Genomic DNA, 21670 nt, shown 5'->3' on the forward strand with positions numbered 1-21670 from the left:
ACTAATTAATGAGCTCGATAACCCATAAAAACATATTTTTAATATAATTTAAATGTTTTTTTGAAATTGTATAATAAAATTATTATTTTTAAATTGACTCATAGAGACCCAATTTTTTATCCACATGGTCAAGATTAGAGAGTCGCCTTAGATGGTTTGGTCACATTAAACGGAGGCCTTCCGATGACTCGATTAGGAAAGTTGAGGTATTAGATTTGACTCATGTTAAGAAAGGTAGAGGTAGACCTAAAAAGACTTTGTTAGAAAATATTAGAAATGATCTTTCTTTATTAGATTTAAATGAGAATTTTACATTTAACATGACACAATGACGAAAAAAGATTCATGCAGCCGATCCCATGTAGTGGAACAAAGACTTGATGTTGTTGTTGTTGTTGTTGTTGTGGTGGTGGTGGTCAAGGTTCATTTTGGACAAATTTCTAAAACATTATTATAATAAAAAAATTTATACTAAAAAGCTGATTTAGAAAATAATAAAAAAGTTATACCAAATAAATACACATAAATCTATCCCTAATATGAAATTTTCACATCATGTTTAAATTAATATTTTATGTCGTATCCAGTATTTGATTAATTATTCGGTGTGAATGTCAAACGTTATCCGGAGACCAAACATAATGCACACGTCAGCTCTATGCTCGATACCGCTTAATATCGCGGCTCGATACCGCTGACATGACGTATTCTGATTGGTCTCCATACGACATTCTGCATCTGATCTCCACAAAATAATTTATCCCATTATTGGCAATCTATGTAAATAAAAACTATGCTATGAATGTAAAATCTCTATTATTTTCAGTATAAGATAAATGCTACATTTGGGACAACTTTCTTACTGATTCTTAACGTAGTTTTATAATATAAAAACTTTATTTTTTTACTAAAAAGTTTTTAAAAAATAGAAAAAAAAAGCCATTCCAAACGAAGCCAAAAGAGCCTGAGGATTATATTAATGCATCAGATTGGCTGAACAAAACAATAGGGGTTCAATTTCTTGGTGCCAAGCATAAGATTGACAGGAGCATTGGTCAGCTCTCTGTTTGAATTAATTGATCCAATCAGTTTCATCAAGGTGCAATAAATGAAGATTCAGCAATAGTAATTGAAGGTTTCTTTTCTTCTAACCATTTTAGCTCCTTAAAAGAGTATAATTGTTCTCAAAACAGCAGGCAACCAACCAATAATGAACAAAAAATCCTTCAAAGTTCTGTCCTGAAGAAGATTCAAAAGAAAGAAAATGTTGATGACTATCATGATCAAGTTCATGTCTTTTCCCTTGGCGAACACTTGCCGAGCGAATCTTCGATCCCCCACATCATCTCGAATAATGATTTAGAGCTTCAACTTGAAGCAGGAAAAAAATCCAACTCAAAAAACCCCAAATTGTGGGAGATGGAAGCTCAAACCTCCCAAAACCATTAATTTGATCATGGCTTGTCTTAATGAGTGCCTTGTTTATGGCTTTTGGTAATAACTTGCAGGCGTAAGAGTGAGGATTTTTTCACAGGTAACCTGGGAGATCTAAAGAACTTTGGCTTTGGCCTGCAATGAAGGGAGATACTGCTACTTTTTACAAAAAAAAAAAAAACAAAAGAAATTGTTATAGAACTGAAAATCTTGTGATTCTCTTGAGCATTTGAAAGCTTGCTTACCTTCTAGGAATTTGAATATGAGAATCAGATTCTTTGGCCCTCTCCCCATTGATGTTTCCAGTGCATGCCTGAATGTAAAAAAGATTGTAATCCAGAATATGTATATCTGGTAAATTCGGTTTTTAGTGTTATTTGCATTCACGTTTAGAAAGTATTTACAGTAACCGAATATAATAGATTTTCTGTTCTGCAAATTAAGGCTTCGTTAAGGACGGCTTTCTTGCTGCTTCTTAAAGCGACTTTTTAGTATAAAAATTAAGAAGCAGTAAGAAAGCCGTCCCAAACGAAGCCTAAAACTGAAACGGTGCAAAGAAATAGGTTGTATGACATAAATGGTATACACTTTTTGGAGTACTAACACTACTATGGCTGATATTATGGATGAGCATAAAATGGTTACACAGTCATAGCCACCTCGAATTCAATGTGTGCAGAGAAAATGCTAACCAACTTTATTAATATCCAAACAAGTAATATTGCCATTATTGATTTCTTTTATTTTAGATAGCACATTTGCTATTTTTATAGAACAATATCAAATAAAAACGCTGAAGAAGAAAGCTCTTTCTCTAGGTTATCTGTGTAGGAGGGTGAAAGAGAAAAAAGCATTAGGATTCTGGATCCTAATCGACCATTTTGAACTGCTTAGTACTCATTTATTCATTTCATGTCTCATCTTCCTAAATGGGGGCATTTTATCAAATATGAATATTTCTGAGATTAGGTATTTATTGGAACTGTTAAATTCAGGCTTTGTTTATATTTTAATTATTTCGTAAATCTTTGATTTATTTTAATTGAATATTCTTAAATATTTATATTTGACATTGATACCAGTGAGGTGTGGAGTGAGTCTATTAAGCTAGTTAAGCTTATTCTATTGCTTTCAAATATTTCAGACAAAGAAAAAAGTCCGGTGGAGTAGTTCAGGTCTAGAGAATGGTTCTCTGAGCGTGGACAATAAGGTACTGATTTTATAATATAGTTTTATTTATTTTGATGTATAGAGTTGAAAATTGACTGGATTATATTGTTATTGATGAATAAGTTAATTAGTTATAAGCTTAAGTCCAATCCTTTCATTTGGTCCTAAGGCGTCACACATAAGTCCTCCAGAAGGATCAATCTAATGGTTAGAACCCTTAATTTATATGCTCAAAGATCCCTATCAAGATTAGTTGACTTATAGGTCATATAATCCTTCAGTAGTTTAGCCTTTCAAGATGTAGGGGTGAAAAGGTCACAAGTGACTAGGTCATCATTTATAAGAGGCATGAACTAAACCAATGGTCATTAAATGAGAGGAAAGGTTGACTAGAGCAATAATTAAATTAAATTTGCCACATGAAATTGGATGCACCCAAGGAAAAATCAAAGAGAATCGATTGATAGAGTATTATACACCAAAGGTTAAATGTGGGTTGACAAGACATGAAATTTGTTAAATTCAAAGAATTGGAGAGGAAAAAGTCTTAATTTATTACAGAAAATTATCCCTATTTATAGATCTATACAAGATATCTTAATAAAGAAATAAATAATTACGGAATCATGCATAATTGCCCTAATATAATCCATCCTAAATCAACCACCCAAATATGGAAGATCAATGTGATCCAGGTGAGCCTCACATGGATTCCCATCTTGACTGTAGGATTAAGTTCCAAGGGATGGTTGAGATTTAATAATGATGGGCATGATCCAGGTGAGCCTTCAACGAATTCTCATCCTGGACGTAGGATCAAGTGTCAAGTGTCAAGGGACAATTAAAAAAAAATAAAAAAAAATAAAAAAAAAGTGTCAAGGGACAATTGTGATTGAACAAAATTAAATTAAATTTGTTATATGAAATCGGATACTTCAAATGGAAAACAAAAGGGAATTGGTTGACATATAAATTAGACAAATAGACAAATAAATATTTCTTGTTTGGAGAAAATGATGCAGGACTACGTATGCAATGTTTAATTCACTTAGATTTTGCACAACTTATGATCAGAATAAATCGAGTACAAATCTAATAATAAATTCAAACAACGAGATAAAGCAATTAGTGGTTATCCGCTTAGGTTTAAAATCACATGGTAAGAACTTTGAAACTTCCAAAATAAATAGAAAAACAACACGATGAGCAGTAGTAGTTTTCAAACTAATCCCTAATCTAACAATGAGAATTAGCATGCATCGAGGTGAACTCAAATCCTATGATTACTAAGCTTAAGCAAGAGCAATGCGGAAGAGTCCGTCGTGACTGCAATCAAACCAAGGAGAGTTTAGACTAAAAGGAATAAGATGAAAGGGAAAAGAGAAACCTTCGTTAGGGAGAGGTGGAGATCATCCAATCGATGCCTTCGAAGTGTTCGTCGATAGCTTCCACCAAATTGTCTAGGATGTGCTCCAAGTAGTCTTCGATGGTGTGATCAATCCTTGGGTTCACGTCGAAAAAGGTTGATCGTAGGATGTCGGTGTAGCCGTCTTCGTCCCAAGTTAAACCATACTCAGTTGCTGGATCCGCCATGCATGGGGACGAAGAATGAACTCTCCTTCCGTCTTGCTAATGGCCTCGAATGTCGTCGAAGAGAAAGAAGTTTCTCTTGTATGTGAAGATGAAATAAACTCCAAGTTTCCTTTCCCAGAAAACTGAAACAATTTCAGATTTTGGATTAAAATCTGAGAAGAATTTCAGATTTTCTTAAGTGTAGTAGGTAGGGAATTTGGAGGGGAGCTTTAGCCTTGAATCAAGAGAGGTATTAAAGAGGGAAGAGAGGATTGGAGAGAGAGAGGGAGGAAGAGGGGCGGCGGGATAGCAGGAAAATCTGAGGGATTTTCTATTCCCTCAATCAGAGAATTGATTTGGGAACTAGAATAGGAAATAAGGCTTAGGAAAATCGGCTAGGAGCAATGTGGGGGATTTGAAATTAGTTTCCAAAGCAATATGGGGAGAATAGGCAATAATTATTAATTAAAGCCAAGATGGAGGTGAAGGGGCCGGCGGCATCCATAGGGGGAAATATGGGTTTAATGCATTCAATTGTGGTTACTTAATTTGGGATTGGGATTTAGGAAAGAAATAATTAAATCTTATTTGAATTTGAAATTCAAATAGAATTGATTTAGTAACTTTCCAAAAATAGGTTGATGAATTAGGAAAGAATTCAAATTTCAAATTAGTTGAATTTGATTTTTTTTTTTCAAATCTTCCCAAAATTAATTCACCCAAATTAGGCAAGGGTTTCAATTGGAAAAAGGAAGTGAGAGGGTGGCGGTGGCTAGGTGTTGGGCCGGTGGTATTGGGGAATTGGGTAGGGATTTTGGCCGTGGATATGAAGAGGATGGGGAAAGGGGTTCGGAGTAATGGAGGTACGGCGATTATGTGAGGATTGATGGGAGGAATAAAGAGAAAAGAAAATAAAGAACGAAACCACGAACCCGACTTATCTAGGTTGGTGGGTATTGCGTGATCCTCCCTCTCCTAGGGATCTCTCTCCATGAGCACACTCAAGCTCTCTCAAACTCATCGAAGAAGAAAATTCATAAGCAATCATTCATTCATTCCAAAAGAAAATAAGGAGGGCTATATAAAGCCTCATACAAATGACTCAAAACAAAAATACACAAATGCCCCTTGGGCTTACATACGACATCCCTTCATAAGAGGGTACAACGGGAAAAACAAAATGACACCTAAGTAAACAAGAAAATACATGAATAATAAAATAATACAAATGACTCAGAAATATAAAAACTCGATAGTGGCCGTAGATCGGCGGCCACGTCTCTGATAAACCTTCCACGATCTGATGTCCCCATCAGAAAATTTTGAAGGATATCAAGAAAAAAAATATAAATTATAACATATCGAAAAAAATTTAACATTATAAATGAATTAGAACATCAACAGATACAGAATCAAAAGACAAAACTGCTCAAGTGAAAAAGGTTAGTAAAAGGATGATTGCTATCAATTTAATTATATGTTAAAACATCATTGGTCACACTAATACTTACGCTTCACAAGTTGAAATAGGAGATAATTTAAAAAACTAATTTGAAAAGAATTGATGAATTGTAACAATATAAACCAATGGAAGAGAGGGTATTTTTTGGGAGGTAATTAAAACGGACATATATTGGTTCCAATATGATGGCTTCAATGTCAATTCACTGCAGGTATAGAATATAAGATTAAAATATCAAAGGAGAAATTATACTAGGTTTCATGAGCATATCATCTTTTAATAGCAAATACATACTTTAAAAAATGAGAAAACCTTTTAATATCTTTAATAAATGGAGAAACCAAATAAAAAATAGACTTGCTTTTACTTAAAAGGGAAAAAATATTATAAAATAATTCTAATAGAAAGTTTGTTCATGCATCATAAAGTAATAGCTACGGGTGTAAATCTTAAAAGTATCAAGAAAACATCAAAAAGGATAAAAAAAGTGCCTAAGATGGTAAAACTTGAAAATTGACAAATACTTAATATTCCTAGATTGCTAATATGAACAAATTAATGTTTTTAGTTGAGGAAAATTAAGTGTGAGTTAAGATGATTGATTCAATTAAGAAAATTACTTGAAGACATCAATATAAAAATGCTAAATGAGAACTTAAATAAATTATTGTAAAAGCGTATAATTGACAAAATAACAATTTATATTATAGAATGATCCAAACAGGTGAAATGGAGTTAGCTCTTAAAAAAATGCATAGAGATTGATATGTCACCAAAAATCACCATGATAAGACATGAATCTCAAGGCATATTTGAATTGAAAACTTTCAAAATTAAATTTGGGATCATATGAACTTTGATCTTAGCAAACTTATAGACAAATTAAACGTCTTGATAAGACGAACTCAATGACACCAAAATCGGTCAAATCCGAGACCAAATGGGATAGAATCAAGGGCCTAAGGCATATTTGAAAGTTTAGGAACATTAATTGGATGGCCAAATGGTCTCCAAATAAGACATGCTTATAATCGGATCGAGCGGCTCGACAAGATGAATCTAATGAGTCAATATCACTTAATTCTGACATTATTAAAGCACTTAAATGCTTGACGAATGCTCTATGATTGATGAAATCAATATGGATCGTCTGATAGAGCACTCCGAATTTGCTCTACATCTTCTCTATATTTACAGAGCCTGACACTTAGAAAAATTTTATAAATAGAATCTCATTCTTCACATGAGGGAGGGAGGAAGAATAGAGAGAACTAGAGAAAGCTTCCTTGCATTTTCCAGCCATCGTCATTGACGACCACCACTAGTTATTGCCACCAACGACCACTATCGCCACCGACGATCGGCATCAGAAATCACTACCATCTCCAGAATACTAACAAGATTTAACCCTACCATTGGGTATATCTGTCATCTTGTGGACATCTATTTTTTATAATCTCTATTGGAAAAATCAAGCACTATTGTTGAGTGTTAACAGTACCTCTGTGGACAATTGTTTCGGTAATCTCTCAGGAAAAATTAGGCATTCGTTCAAACCCTCTCTTCTTCAAAGGTGAAGAAAAGAGGATTTTTGTATCACTTACTACATGGTGAATTTTCCAACTGGGTCAAGCCCCATGATTTTTTCCCTTCCTGAGTTTTTCACGTAAAAAATTTATGGTATTACTACTTTTATCTGTGTGCTAAATTTTTGTATCACACGGACGCAAAATATATACTCTATCAACTCAAATTTTCTAACACGCAACAGAGATAAAATTTAGGTCCTTATGAGTTAGCCTATTTAGATTTGAAGAGTTATGGATGTTATTGAAGTGGATTAATTAACATATCATTTTAATAAAATTTTAACAACAAAGGACATCCAATAATAGAAGTACCAGCATTATGATATATGTATTTATAAAGAAAGAGACATTCAAAATTGTAGTATAATAGAGGAATCAAAGTTATAGTGAAGTTCACTATATAAATGTTCATATAATGAGGTAAAGAGAGATAATTCACCTAGAAAAAAAAAATATGTTAATATAAAATAACTAATTTATCATTTCAGCGCCAAGAAAGTCGACTACAAAAATATTTTTGTCTCAAGAAATTAGTAGAGAAGTACAAAAAACAAAAAATGTTCATATTACTGTTTTTTTAATAAAAAAGCAAAAGAGCAACTACTAGAAAATTTGATTTGGTACACATTAAGATAAAAAGTGCATCAAATATATGCCAAAGTTATCAAAGATATGATGCAGCAGTGATTAATACTGGTAATAGTTCTGGAATAAAAAATGTCCCATTAAAGTAGGATTATATTCAGAATTCCTTTTTTTTAGTTATAAAGATATGTAAGAAAGTTATTCAAAATAAGTTGTCTTCACATATGCTTTACATAGATATAATTCTAGCTGATGAGATATCTCTTAAAATTTAGTTAAAAGTTAAATGTTGTAGATAATATTTTAACATAATAAAGGATTTAGGATTATTAAATAAAGATTGAGTATATTATATGCAATTTTTGTTAGTATAGTATTGATAGTTTATTAATCAATATTATTAGAAGAAGGTGAGATCAAGAAAAGAATAAAATATAGATAAGAATATGAGTTCTAGAGTTAAAGTTGGATTATTAAAATGGATAAGTATCTTAAGAGTATTTAGCGATAGAGAAATGTTAGAGATTTAAAGATAATTTTTATAAAATTGCTATTGGACTAATTATATTATAAGTCCAAATTTTTTGCAGGAAAAGTCAAAGATAACCTTTTAAAGATGATAATGATAAAATGAATATATGAACAAATTAAGAATGATGGGATTGTGAGACTAGCAGTTATTAAATATAAAGTAGTGAAAATATGTGATTAGGAAATGAACAACAAAGCATAGAAAATGCACTTAATAAGATGGTTAGAGAAACTAATGTCAAAGGATTAGACAAAAAGGAGGATATAAAAAACATCATATGGACAAATCCGTGCCAATTTTTTTTTGTAAAGATAGATTTACACCTTATCCAATACTCAACAGAATGATCGAAGAATGAACATTCAACAACATATTAAAAATTTGGGATAAGAGTAATGAAAATAATGGCTGCAAGCGTGATTTAAATTTCAAATATGAGAACAACCTTTTTTTATTTCATTCAATGAATGGACCCACTCGGTCATATTGCATCTTGTTTATAAAGTTGATCATTGAAATCTAATTATATATCTTGAGCAAAAAATATGTGATCGTCCAACATCGATAAATTTAGTCTAATAAATTTAAACCTAAAAATCCAGTACAAAAGCTATGTTTGTAGAAACCAGATGAAAAATAGAAGATATAAATAGATTGTAATGTTAGAAGAGCATCAAGATGTCTCATTAAAATCAGTTTGTGTACTCTATTTTATTTATTTATTTATTTATTTTTTCTGTGAACTCTATTAATCATTATTACACATCGTCTATGCTGAAAGGAATAGCATGTTTTCAATTTCTTACCGCCTCAAAGTTGAAACTCAAACTACCGTGTATATATTATATATACATACATACAATATCTCCATAAAATACTTGCAGGCTTTTTTCACCTTCTAAATCTCTCAAAATAATACCATCAATCAGAAATTGCAACTAAAGAACAATTTTGTTCCCTACTCCCATTTCAATAATCTTCCACAATTTGTAATATGATAGAAGTATATAATGCAAATTAATATTAGTTGAATGGGACCATAAATAAGCTATAACAAAGGAAACTGGGAGAGGCAGAAAAAGTAATCGTTATTAAAATCAAAACATTGGCGTGGCTAGTAAGTTATCCAGATATTTAAAGATGAGGAAAAGAATGAAGGACATATTCAGAGAAACGAAAAGGCTGTCATTACGCAAGTATGCTCGAGAGGAGCAAGAAAATGCCATGGCCATCAACTAATTATGGAACTAGCAACCAAAATTTTGTATACTATCAAAGCTTTAGATAAAAAAAAAAAAAAACTGAATAGTATGTAGCCTTGTGGTGGAGATCAATGTAATGCACATCAAAAAAAGGATGTGCTGACCTCAAGATAAATTCCAAGTTTCATCATAGGAGCTAACCAAGATTTGGTTCTATTGACCCAATCCATTGACCCGAGAACGAGTTCATATCAATGCCTTTCTGAGTGACTCTGGATCTCAAAAGACCCTTTGTGATGCAAAAGTTTTGATTAAATGATCAATATGCCATTAGTCTCACTATCTCAAAATATGATAAAATTCAAAAACGCCAAACCTCAATCGGAGTAATGTCCTTAACTTATCGTGGTATAATCGCCTCCCTTTATGCAATGCTCGTTTACATAGAAATTCCAAGTTATAGGGACTCATCAATACAAGGATAGTGACCTGAAGGCATTTTCCTTTTAAATAATGAGTGCAATTAACAAATACCATGGCTGAGGGAACCACCAGCACCAAGTCAATGCAAGGAAGATGCTAGAAAGCTTTCATTCTTCCCAATGATGGTTGCATTCAAAATGCAAAACTAAATTGAAGGGGGCACAACTAAATAATTCACAGATAAGTTGGTTCAGGCCACCCATAATGCAAAGGCTCACCACTCTGTTGATGTGCACGCTACAATTTAAAATCTAAAGAGATCCCCTACACCAAACACAACATTGTGATGGACCGGACCGGCCGGTCCATCCCACATCAGCACCGGCCCAAAATGGGCCGGTTCTCGTTTATTGCAGGCGGAGAACCCGCCCGCCTGGGCGCTCGGCCGAAGGAGAGGGAGGAGGCGGGTGGGCCCCTGGGGGCCACCAAATGGAAGAGGGGGGGTAATTTGTTTGCCCTAGGGGTAATTAGGGTATTATGGGGGGATTATGTGAGGGTTAAAAGGGAGTTAGAGTTTGTTTTAAGGGGGATCTTGTTTGGTGGCTGTTTTTATGTTTTTCTAGTCTAGGGCTTGGGAGAAAGCTTCTCTTCTCGAATTGAGAGCATTGTATCCGTGGAAACTTGTAAGTCTTTTGATATTTAAGTTAATGAAGTGTTTGTGATTGTTTTCATCCAAGAAATTCCCAATTTTCCCACTGTTTTTGGGCTGTTTTCCCTGGATTCCGAAATTTACAAACCAAGTTCCATCACATTGGGTCTACAAATTATGGTCTCCAAATTACAAAATGAAAAAACAAATCATTGGGGTAAAGTCGTAATGCTCAGAATATTTCATTGAACCACCTAATTGATCGAAGGTTTAAAGTATGCACCATCTCCTGACAATCATGTTTTCAAGTTAGTGAGCTATTTGGTAAAACTGTGGAGCACAAAATCAATTGTTAACCAAGCCTTACCATAAAATTAGCCTCTTTGCAATTTTCTCACCCCCGGTCAATGAGGTCATATTGGACAAGGTAACTCATAGTTGCCAAAGGACCCTTAGGTCAAGGATTAAAAAAAATTAAGCATCCTTCAATTATATATACCATGATACGCCAACAAACCATAAATGAAAAAGTCACAGTATCTTCACAATCTCTCTGCCATCTCCTTTGATAATGAAAGTAGCAATCCAAATAAAATTTTTAAAAAAAATCACACTAAGCCAAACCGAATGAGAATGCATCACAACATAAACTTATTGCAGAGCTTCATGAGAATATTCTTAATTGGGAGTTCTCTTTGGGACTACAAATGAATCAAGCTGAGCCAAGTAAAAGCATGCTCGAGCTTAAGTTTTTTTGCCAAAATCCTGTTCAAGCTCAAGTTCCAACTCCAAATCGTATATTTATAGTAGTGTTCAGGCTCGGTTTATTTAAAAGTATAGCAGTTTGAGCTTGGCTTGTTAGCTAAATGAGTCTATTAAAGAATAATATTATCAAGTAGCTTGTTGATTAAGTAAACAAACTTCATTGAACCTAATAATGAACAACCTATTGAGCTCAAATCAGACTTTAAATAAACATGCATTTTAATGAGTGTAAACAGTAGCTTCTGCTCATTAATAAAAACACTCTAATAAAAAAAAGAATGAGACTCCCACATAATTATATATTAAATAAATTTATAATCAAATTTTAAAAGAGCATGAGCATATTATCGACTCTTAATCCAGCTTCTTATCAAGCTTGTTCACAAACTTTAATTTATATTGTTCATGTCATAAACAAATCAATCATCAAATTGTTTAGGTTTATTTATCAATCCAATTTTATAAAATATTCAACTTTGTTCAATTAGTTAATAAAATGATCATGGAGTTTTAATCAAGCTGAACCAAGAGTTGTATGTCAAGTGTATTAGTTCATTTGCAGCCCTAGTTCTCTTACATTATCAAGAGGATAGAACTAGGAATACAATCTTCTATAAAGGAGAGTGAAATATATGAGTAGTGATTTATCAAACACTTAATTTTTTCTCCAAAAAGTACCCATTCTTTGATTCAACACAAAAAGAGAGCTTTCAGATTCAAAAAGTGTCAAGCTTTAGACTTACTTGAGTTGATAACCAAATCAACAAGATTCCATGGGTTTGGTTGGCTATAAAAAACTTGGAATGCTTGATAAAAAAATATGAGTAGGCCAAATCCATGTAGTTTGATGCGGCTAAAAGCTGCTTTAACCAAGTTTCTATTAAGGATAACCAAAGGAACATTTTGTCATACTATAGTGTCTTGCCACTTCTCACCATTCCCTTTGTTCATAGAACGACATATCAATTTGATTGCTTACCACATGCACAAAGAAGGAAGATGGGAAGAGATTTTATCCAAGGGGTATTTAATGGCAAGGAAAAGATTTATTGCGCATCAATATAACATACAAAGTGTGTGATACAAAGGGTGTATAGGTTCCCTTCTATACATTTAAATTTAAGAGGATATTGTAGTATATGGGTTACACTTTGTTGGAATCAATACAACAACAACATCAAGCCTTTGTCCCACTACGTGGGGTCTGCTACATGAATCCCTTTTCGCCATTGTGTCTGGTTAAAAGTCAAATTCTCATTTAAATTTAATAAAGAATAATTATTTCTAATATTTTCTAACAAAGTCGTTTTAGGTCTACCTCTACCTTTCTTAACATGAGTCAAATCTAATACCTCAACTTTCCTAACCGGGTCATCGGAAGGCCTCCGTTTAATGTGACCAAACCATCTAAGGCGACCGTCTCTAATCTTATCTTCCACTGGAGCTAATCTAGCCTTTTCACGTATATGCTCATTTCGTATCCTATCTCTAAAGGGTCAAGCCACTCATCCACCTAAGCATCCTCATCTCTGCAACACTTAACTTAGTATTATGCTTCTCTTTTAATGGCCAACATTCGGCATTATAAAGCATTGCAGGTCTCACCACCATCTTATAGAATTTTCCCTTAAGTTTGAGAGGGAATATTCTATCGCACAAAGCCCGATGCATTCCTCCACTTCACCTATCCAACTTGAATTCTGCTGATAATATCTCCGTCAATTTCACCATCACTCTAAAATTTTGTTGGAATCAATGAGAGGAAAAAAAAACATTTAAAGTTTTATATGCAAAAGGTTGAAATAAAAATATTTCTCTAGAACATTATTTCTTCGTTTCAACTCAAGCCCCCAAGATTCATGAGTTCTACCACCCTTTTCCTAGAAGAAAAAAAAATATATACAAGTCTTAAAGTTCTATTGTAGTTGCAAGTGCATTTTCAATTTAGGTGGTTTCAGTTTTTAATAATTATGAATAACTTAAATTAAGTAAACTTTAAGTTGAATCAACTAATATTTAGTATAAAGCTATAACAAAAAGTATATATTTCAAATAAAATAGATTTATTTGTTTTTAATCGAATGAATTTTTAATAAATAAAATAAATAAATAAAAAGTGCACATGGTGAGAGATCGTGTGACCTTTAGCTTGCAAAAAAATTAGACTAGCAATTTTTTAACAATATTTGTTGAATTATTGACCAAATCTAATTTTACAAGCAAGTCCATTACTGAGGACTCACAAGCCAAGTTTATTGAGCCTATAAATTGAACTTGAACAAACAAGCAGAGTTCAAGTCAATTATAACTCAGCTAGTTTATTGAGTCAATGATTTGAACTAGAACAAACAGTAGAATTCAAGCCAATTATGACTTGGCACGTTAGCTTAAGAGTTGATCCGTGTATGAAAAAAAACCTAAGTTAGGATATACTTGTAAATATAAAAGATATAGAGTTTGTTGCACAATTTCTTAAATTTTTAAACCCCTAAAAAAGTATTATCATATTCTCCTTTAAAATCCATTCTGAGACCATCCACTGCCTCTTATTCTCCTCCATTAACTTTCTCCTCTATCATCTTGATATTCTTGTTTGCTTCTCTAATTTATCATATCTACCAAAATTCTTCTCTTTGAATTAGACTAATCTCATTGTTACTTTTCGCCTTCATTCCTAGTTCCCCTTTTCCTACTAAGAGAATTTCTTCAATGCCAACAACTATTTTGTACCAACACCATTGAAATTTCTCGGTTATAATCACATTAGTGAGACCACTTGATGCATCAGCAGGAGATTCCGGAACGTCTATCACCGGAAGCATTGAAGATCGATGGCTAAGATTAGGAGCTTGTATTTTTTATTTATTTCATGTATTAGCTTTTGTTATTTCAAGTTTGAAGGTTGTATCCTTATTTATGTATTGTTTTGAGTTGTAGCCCTGAGGGCATTTCAGTCGTTTCTTTTCTTTTCTCTTTGAGGCCTATATATAAGACCCATAGTCTTATATTAGGTTTAATGCTTGATTAATGAAAAATATTTCTAGTTTTCTTCTTGAGAGCTTGTGAGTTCTTGAGTGGTGAAGTCTCAAGATGTGGGCAAAAGCAAAACCCACCGGTCGTCGGAAGTGTGTCCCTGGCTCATGGATAGCCGCCAGCCTACCCACAAACCCGGCATCCTCTCCCAACCCCACTTCTAGCCACCAGCCCCCTCCACCTTGGCCCTCATAATGATGATTTCAATCATCATGATTATATGCCTAAATTAGCCTAAATGATTTGGGAAATATTGTAATTCAATTTGAAATTCAAATTTGAATTTAAAATACTTTCCTAAATTAACCAAGTTAAATTAGGAAAATTACCAAAATTAAGTCTAATTTAATTTTAAATTAGATTTGAGGTCATTATCCTTTTCGTAAATTGGATTAATGAATTAAGAATCTTTAAATTTCTTTCGAATCTCCCCTCTACCCTATGCTTGCTGCCGGCCCTATAACCCCTCCCTCCTCTCTTTTTTTTCCATTAACCCTATTTAAATTTGAAATTCAAATTTTCAAAATTCATACCCCTTTACTATTTCCATTAAATCTAAATTTAATTTCAGATTATTAGTTTCCCCTCCATATCCCAAGCCCTAACCCTAACTCCACAAAACAAACCACTCCCCTCCCTTGGCCGACCCTATCCCCTCTTTCCCCTTCTTGTATTTTCTTCCTTCATGAGTTATATCCCAAGATAAGGAGAAGACAATCATTCCTTCCCGACTTTCTTACTAGTGCATGGCCAATCCCGAGCGTGGCCACGGATTCGTCTACAACAACCAAGGCTTGGTGGATATTCTTCAATCCCCTTTCTTCGATCTCAATTTGGACGTTGACAACTCCGTTGAAGATTATGTCAATCACATTCTATTCACGTTGGCACCTTAGATTTAAGAACATCTACCCTCTAGACATTGGCGAATCGTCGGGCATCCATCCGTGTCTCCCCTTCTGACTAACTTTCTGTGGATCAAGACACTTGACGTCCTGTCACTTTTTGTGGCATCATTAGGGTTGTTGAGATTCTCTTTCAGCTAAGATCTTTCCAAGAGCGTGAGTGAGGGAAACTCAATATGACTTTTCTAAATGTTAACTGGTGGATTTAAAGTTTACATCATTTAAGTTTATGCTTATGATTGAAATTATTTTAAGTTCTTGTTTTTCGACTGTGTAACCAAAGGCCATAACAATATCAATATTTTAAATTCCTAAGATCTCATCTGGTGAAATATTAGTTTATTGTTAGTACGCTTAAATCAAGTTTTTTTTTTTACAAATTTCTAATGCAATTCCTAATTTGTTTCATATCACCACTAGCCTAGTGTGCCTCCATCCTCATCCTCCTAGATCACTATCTCAATCGAACCTCTTTCATAAGCATTACATCAACAACACCATGGATCAAAATGGCTCATTGAGCTTGCCTCTCGGGCAAGCTTATGCTCAAGCTGAAGCTTTAGTTCCAATCTCATGTTTGTTAAATTATTATAACTTATTCTCCGTAGTTGGGTGATTTTCAAATGGATGACAGATCACAAATTTTTTATTTTTTATTTTTTGACTTCGCAAAAAACTAAGATACTAAAATTGTCTAAATTAGATTTCACTTAAAAAATGCCCTCATAATTAATTTATAACATAGTTAGAAACATGTATTCAGCAAGTTTTAAATTTTGGTTAAACTAGAAGATAGACTCAACCGAAGGAATAGCATGACAATGTATTATCACAATTAATGAGACCACCTACTACAATACTTTTGTTTAAATACTCATCAAACAAGAGTCTATATCACTATTTAGCTTAGCCACCATAGAAATCCTATCTCCACACACCAAAAAAAAAAATAGCAATAACGAAGAGAAAACTTAGCAAAAATTGAAGAGAAAAAAATGAGATTATGGGCTAATTTTATTGATTGGCACAACAAACCAAGATACAAGTTATTCTACTATTCAACAGGTAATTTGACTTTCCAAAAACCCTAAGCGCCGCTAGGAACAACTCTAAAGAAAATTACTCCAAACACCAAATCATTTAATGCAAATAAAACAACCTAATTAATCCTAATAATCATTCCTAATTTCATCTCAAATCTGAACTCAAATCAACCATCTTTCCCTAAATAAACCTTTCTAATTCCCTCCCAATTTTGATTTTCTATGGTAAAGAATTAAAGTAGAATTAATCCCCTTTGAGTCCCCTTCTCTCCTTGCCCACCTCCCACACTAGTGGGCCCATAGGGCTCTTCCGCTCGCAACCTAGACTGGCCCCCCTTATTGGGGCCGGGTTGATTGGCTGGGCCACCTCAGCCAATCCATCAATACTCCCCTCCCAAAGAGTCACCATGTCCTCAAGACGAAAAGAAAGAAATTGCTGCTAAATAATCTGGTATGAATCCCATGTTGCTTCATAGTCGGGCAGATCCTTCCACTCAATCAAAACTTTTCTAGCTCCTTTGATTGTCAAGCAAACTCCTCTCACTTCCATTAGCTCTAGGATCACCTCCATTTCTTTTGTCAAGGTCATCAATAGCATTGTTTATGGACTATGATCATCAAAAACTATCCTCAGTTGGAACACATGGAATATTGAGTATATGGTGGAGGTAAGAGGTAGCTAAAAATGATACGTCACAGCACCAATTCTCTACACAACTGCATAAGGCACATAGTACCATGGAGATAACTTTTCATTTCTTCTTCGAGCTAAAGTTTTCTATATGTAGGATGGAATCTTCAAATACACCTTATCACCCACCTCAAACTGCACACCCCTTCTATGACAATCATACTGCTTCTTTATAATTTATTGTGTCCACAGTAGGTACCCCTTTTTAGATCTCCCAATATCCTATCTCATTCCTCCCACTGTCATTCCACTGATGAAATTGGAGGGCTCTTGGTCTCGTAGAATATCAAGTGAGGAGGGTCTCTGCAATAAAGGATTTTGAAGGGTGTAGTCTGTGTTGCACTATGATATGATGTATTATACCAATACTCGGCCCAAGGTAACCACTTCACCCAAGTCTTGGATGTTTATGATACAAAACATCTCAAATAAGTCTCAACACTCATGTTCATCACCTCGGTCTATCCATCAGTCTGTGGATGGTATGTTCCACTTTCCTCTTCAAAACGATTCCCTACATCCTGATTCTCTTAAAAAATGGCTCAGGAACATCTTGTCTCTATCCGACACTATGGATTTCGGAATTTCATGTAGGCGACCACCTCTTGATATTAATGTAGGAGTGGCTGAACCATGCATGATATTATATCTTCTCCCCATCCTCTTCTCCTTCAAAATTTTGTAGATCCACAAGAAATCTCACTCCTTCACTCTGGATTTCCGTCACCATTCTTTTGAGTGAAACTATAATTTTGGACAAGTTAGGATCCCCTCTAATAACCACTCTCCTCCCCTAAACCTTGAACTCCATCGTTAGAGCCTTCTAATCAGTTTTGGTCTCCCCCAACTTCTACAAACACTTCATTCCTAGTATCACATTTGTGCTCCACAAATCCAATGGTAAAAGTATTCCAATACCTGAACCTCTAGAAGAATTAGGATCACCCCTTTGCAAATTCTTCTCTCTACTTTTCCTACTCATAGTATAACCCCAAAGGCCCCCATCTCCACTAATTTCAGTCCCAACTGATCCACCATCTTGTTGGTAATGAAGTTATGGGTAGCTCTACTATCAACCAGTACTACCACCTCCTGATGCCCGATCCTCCCCTTAACATTTATGGTGTGGTTCAGTGTGAGCCTAGCCACTGAGTTAAGGGTTACCTCTACAACATCTAAGTGTAGGTGATCATATTCCTCCTCTACTTCCTCCTTTGTAGCATCTTCCTCCTCATCACAGACTATTACGACCTATAAAGAACAGTCCTTACAACAGTGGCCTGGAGCGAAGTTCTTATCATACATAAAGCATAAACCCTTGGCCCTCTTCTCCTGAATTTATGACACAGTCAACCTCTTGAAGTTTCCCCATGGTCGTTCTCCCTGACCTTTATCCCTTGGGACTTCCTTCTGAATAGACACCGTATGGCACCTTTGGTGCCAGAAATGTAGTGATTGTGCGATAAGAGACTCTCGGACTGTTGTTATGGCTACTCCTCTCCAAGGAGTTCTTATCCTCTACAAGCTGGGCTACTTCATGGCCTCCCCTAAGCCACGTGGTTTTAGTACTTGAATAGTGATAGGAAATACTTGAGTTCGCAAGTAACCTAACCAAAATAGGTAAGCAAACAGCAGAGAAACTGCTGTTTGTATCAGGAAAACAACAAAATTCTGCTGTTGACAGCAGGAAATCAGCACAGTTTAGGGAAAACTGAGAGAAAAACGCAAGTAGAAACTTGTATTCCACTTGGAGATGCAACAAAATAGAAAAGATACAATTGATCCTCAATTCGAGAGGAGGATCGATCTCTCCCAAATCTCTAGACGCCGCTAGAGCCCAAAGAAAACCTAAACCTAAGAGATCTCAAATTTCTGTCAAATTCAAGATACTCAAACCCTAGAAAAATCAACTATTTAATGCATACAAATCAAAAGGAATTCCCTAAAAAGTCCCTACAATCAATTTCCCTCCTAAAATCCATTCAAAAACCTTCCTATGATCCCGGCGGGCGTGCGGGAGGCGGAACTTCCGCCTCGTGTAGCTGGACCGGTCCCGCGTGGACCGACTGGACCGGTCCATTGGACCGGTCTAACAATACTCCCCTCCAAAAAATCCACCTTGTCCTCAAGGTGGGGATATGCTCGTGTTCCGATGGAGGTGGTCATCCTTGAAGTGACTGAAAATCCTTACTGTATTGCGAAACCAAGGGCTGCACGGAACGAGAAACATCCCCTCCCTCCTCCATCCTGATCACATTCAGCTTGTGTAGTCCCATCAGATAGTCTTCCCCCACCTCTTGCATATCCCTGACCATGGCCTTAAGTGATGTCATGGCTTTGGATAGCCCTGCATCTCCCCTTATAATCACCTTTCTCCCATCCACCATTAATTCCATCGTGAGTGCTCCCCAATTGTCCTTGGTTTCCCCCAAGGTTTGCAACCACTTTATCCCCAGGATAGCATCAGTGCTTCTTAACTCTAGTGGGAGAAAGTCCTCTCTTACTTGAATCCCCTGGATGGTCAACACCACTCCTTTACAGATTCCCTGACCTTTCTCCACCTTCCTTGTACCCATCATCACCTCATAACAACCGATGTCCACCAATTTGACTCCCAGTTGGTTGACGACCTGAGTGGAAATGAAATTGTGGGTAGCCCCACTATCAATTAGCACCACCACCTCACGGCCAGCTATTTCTCCTTTCACTTTCATAGTATGACTCAGAGTGAATCCCACTACAGAGTTCAGAGAGACTTCTGCCACATCCAGGTGCAACTTCTCCTCTCCAGATCTGCTCCCACCTCCCTCCTCGTCTTCCTCGTCTTCACAGACAAGGAGAACCTGAAGAGTTCGGTCCTTGCACCTATGCCCTGGCATGTACTTCTCATCACATCTGAAGCACAACCCCTTTGTCCTCTTATCCTGCATCTCCTTCTCTGTCAGCCTCTTGAAATTTTTCCCACTCCCTCCTCCTATTGGCTTCTCCCGGGTGGTCTCATTAATGTTGCTTGATGCAGGCCCCTTAGGTGCTAGACAAGTAGTCGTCGTCCTGTAAGAGCCTCCTGAGCAGTTTCCTCGAGCTCCTCTTTCAGACTTCTTATGGTCTTCCACCAACTGGGCCAACTCCATGGCCTTACCTAGATTCATTGGCTCCAACACTCTGACTGTTGTTCTTACCTCCGATTTCAGCCCCTTCATGAAATTCCCTTCCAGGGCTGACTCCGAGATATGGTCCAGCCTACTAGCAAGATACTGGAACCTTTCCCGGTAATCTGCCACCGTGCCTTTCTGGGTAAGGGCAAAGAATTTCTCATAGAAGTCTCCTCCCTCATCTGCTCGTAAACGCTCTAATAAGCATTCTTTGAACTCCCGCCAGCTCCGGATAGGCTCTCGTCTGTCACGCCACTGATACCAGGCTAAGGCTTTTCCCTCTAAGCACATTCCCGCCGCTGTCAATTTCTCCTCCTCCGTCAGCCCATTGACAGCAAAATATCGCTCCACCTTATAAATCCACCCATGACCATCCTCACCCTCAAAGATGGGCATCCTCACTTTTGGATCTCCTCCGTTTCCCCTGACTCCTCCATAACCTCCCATTCATCGAAGAGGAAGAGCTCCCCAAGTGTCCCGATCATCCCTCCGACGATTATACTCGAACCTCTCTTCATATTCTCCCCTTCTTCCTTCAAAATCATCACCTTGACGCTGAATTCTTTCGAATTCAGCACCTCGGTGATTAAATTCCTCCCTTCTCCCTTCAAAATCAGCCCCTCGACGCTAAATTCTTTCGAATTCAGCACCTCGGCGATGGAATTCATCTCTCCCTCCTTCAAAATCAGTACCTCGATGCTGGATTCTTTCAAATTCAGCACCTGGGCGATGAAATTCTTCTATTCTTCCGACAAAATCAGCCTCCCGTTTGTCGTGTCTCCTACTCATCTCTTCTTTAGAAAGCGGTTCTAGAGGGGGCATGTCGTTCTCCTCCTCCAGTATCTCTACCTCTGAATTCCTCCTCCCCCGCAACGGGTTCGGATTTCCTCCCATGCAATGGCCGTCGATGGTCTCTCTTACTTCTGATGTCACCGGATTGGTCTTCATTTCAAGTAATTTCTTCATCATTTCTTCCAACACAGTGAACTTCCCCTTCAACCTTTCATTGTTGGAGGTGATTTGATTTTGGAAATCGAAAAATCTTCCCTCCAAATCGGATTTCAGTTGTCCGATTTCGCCTTCCAAGACTTCTACCTTCTTTCCGGCCACGTTCTTCCCAAGAATCTCACCCATCTTATTCCGGGAACGAAGAAACTGCTGAAATTTTCAGGATTTCAGCCGCCAACGGTCCCAAAAACGACGCTCTGATACCAATTTGATAGGAAATACTTGAGTTCGCAAGTAATCCTAACCAAAATCGGCAAGCAAATAGCAGAGAAACTGCTGTTTGTATCAGGAAAACAACAAAATTCTGCTGTTGACAGCAGGAAATCAGCACAGTTTAGGGAAAACTGAGAGAAAAACGCAAGTAGAAACTTGTATTCCACTAGGAGATGCAACAAAATAGAAAAGATACAATTGATCCTCAATTCGAGAGGAGGATCGATCTCTCCCAAATCTCT

The 21670-nt window shown here is 36.1% G+C and overlaps 1 protein-coding gene across 4 annotated transcripts in view; it reads right to left on the reverse strand.

Annotated features, from left to right (window-relative positions):
- Window positions 1-1113: 1113 nt before the first annotated feature.
- Window positions 1114-21670, reverse strand: part of LOC110102417 — a 28574-nt gene continuing 8017 nt past the window's right edge. The window contains exons 2-3 of one of the 4 annotated variants that reach the window (XM_020830752.2): window positions 1680-1747; window positions 1114-1587 (exon numbers count right to left, since the gene is read on the reverse strand). In XM_020830752.2, the coding sequence (XP_020686411.1) occupies window positions 1467-1587; window positions 1680-1747 (189 nt within the window). In that variant the 3' untranslated portion in view covers window positions 1114-1466. Of the gene's footprint in view, window positions 1594-1679; window positions 1748-21670 lie in introns of all 4 variants that reach the window. The other 3 variants (XM_020830751.2, XM_020830750.2, XM_020830753.2) reach the window with 3 other exon arrangements.

The sequence above is a fragment of the Dendrobium catenatum genome, unplaced genomic scaffold (assembly GCF_001605985.2).
Source record: "Dendrobium catenatum unplaced genomic scaffold, ASM160598v2 fragScaff_scaffold_1374, whole genome shotgun sequence".
NCBI lineage: Eukaryota > Viridiplantae > Streptophyta > Magnoliopsida > Asparagales > Orchidaceae > Dendrobium > Dendrobium catenatum.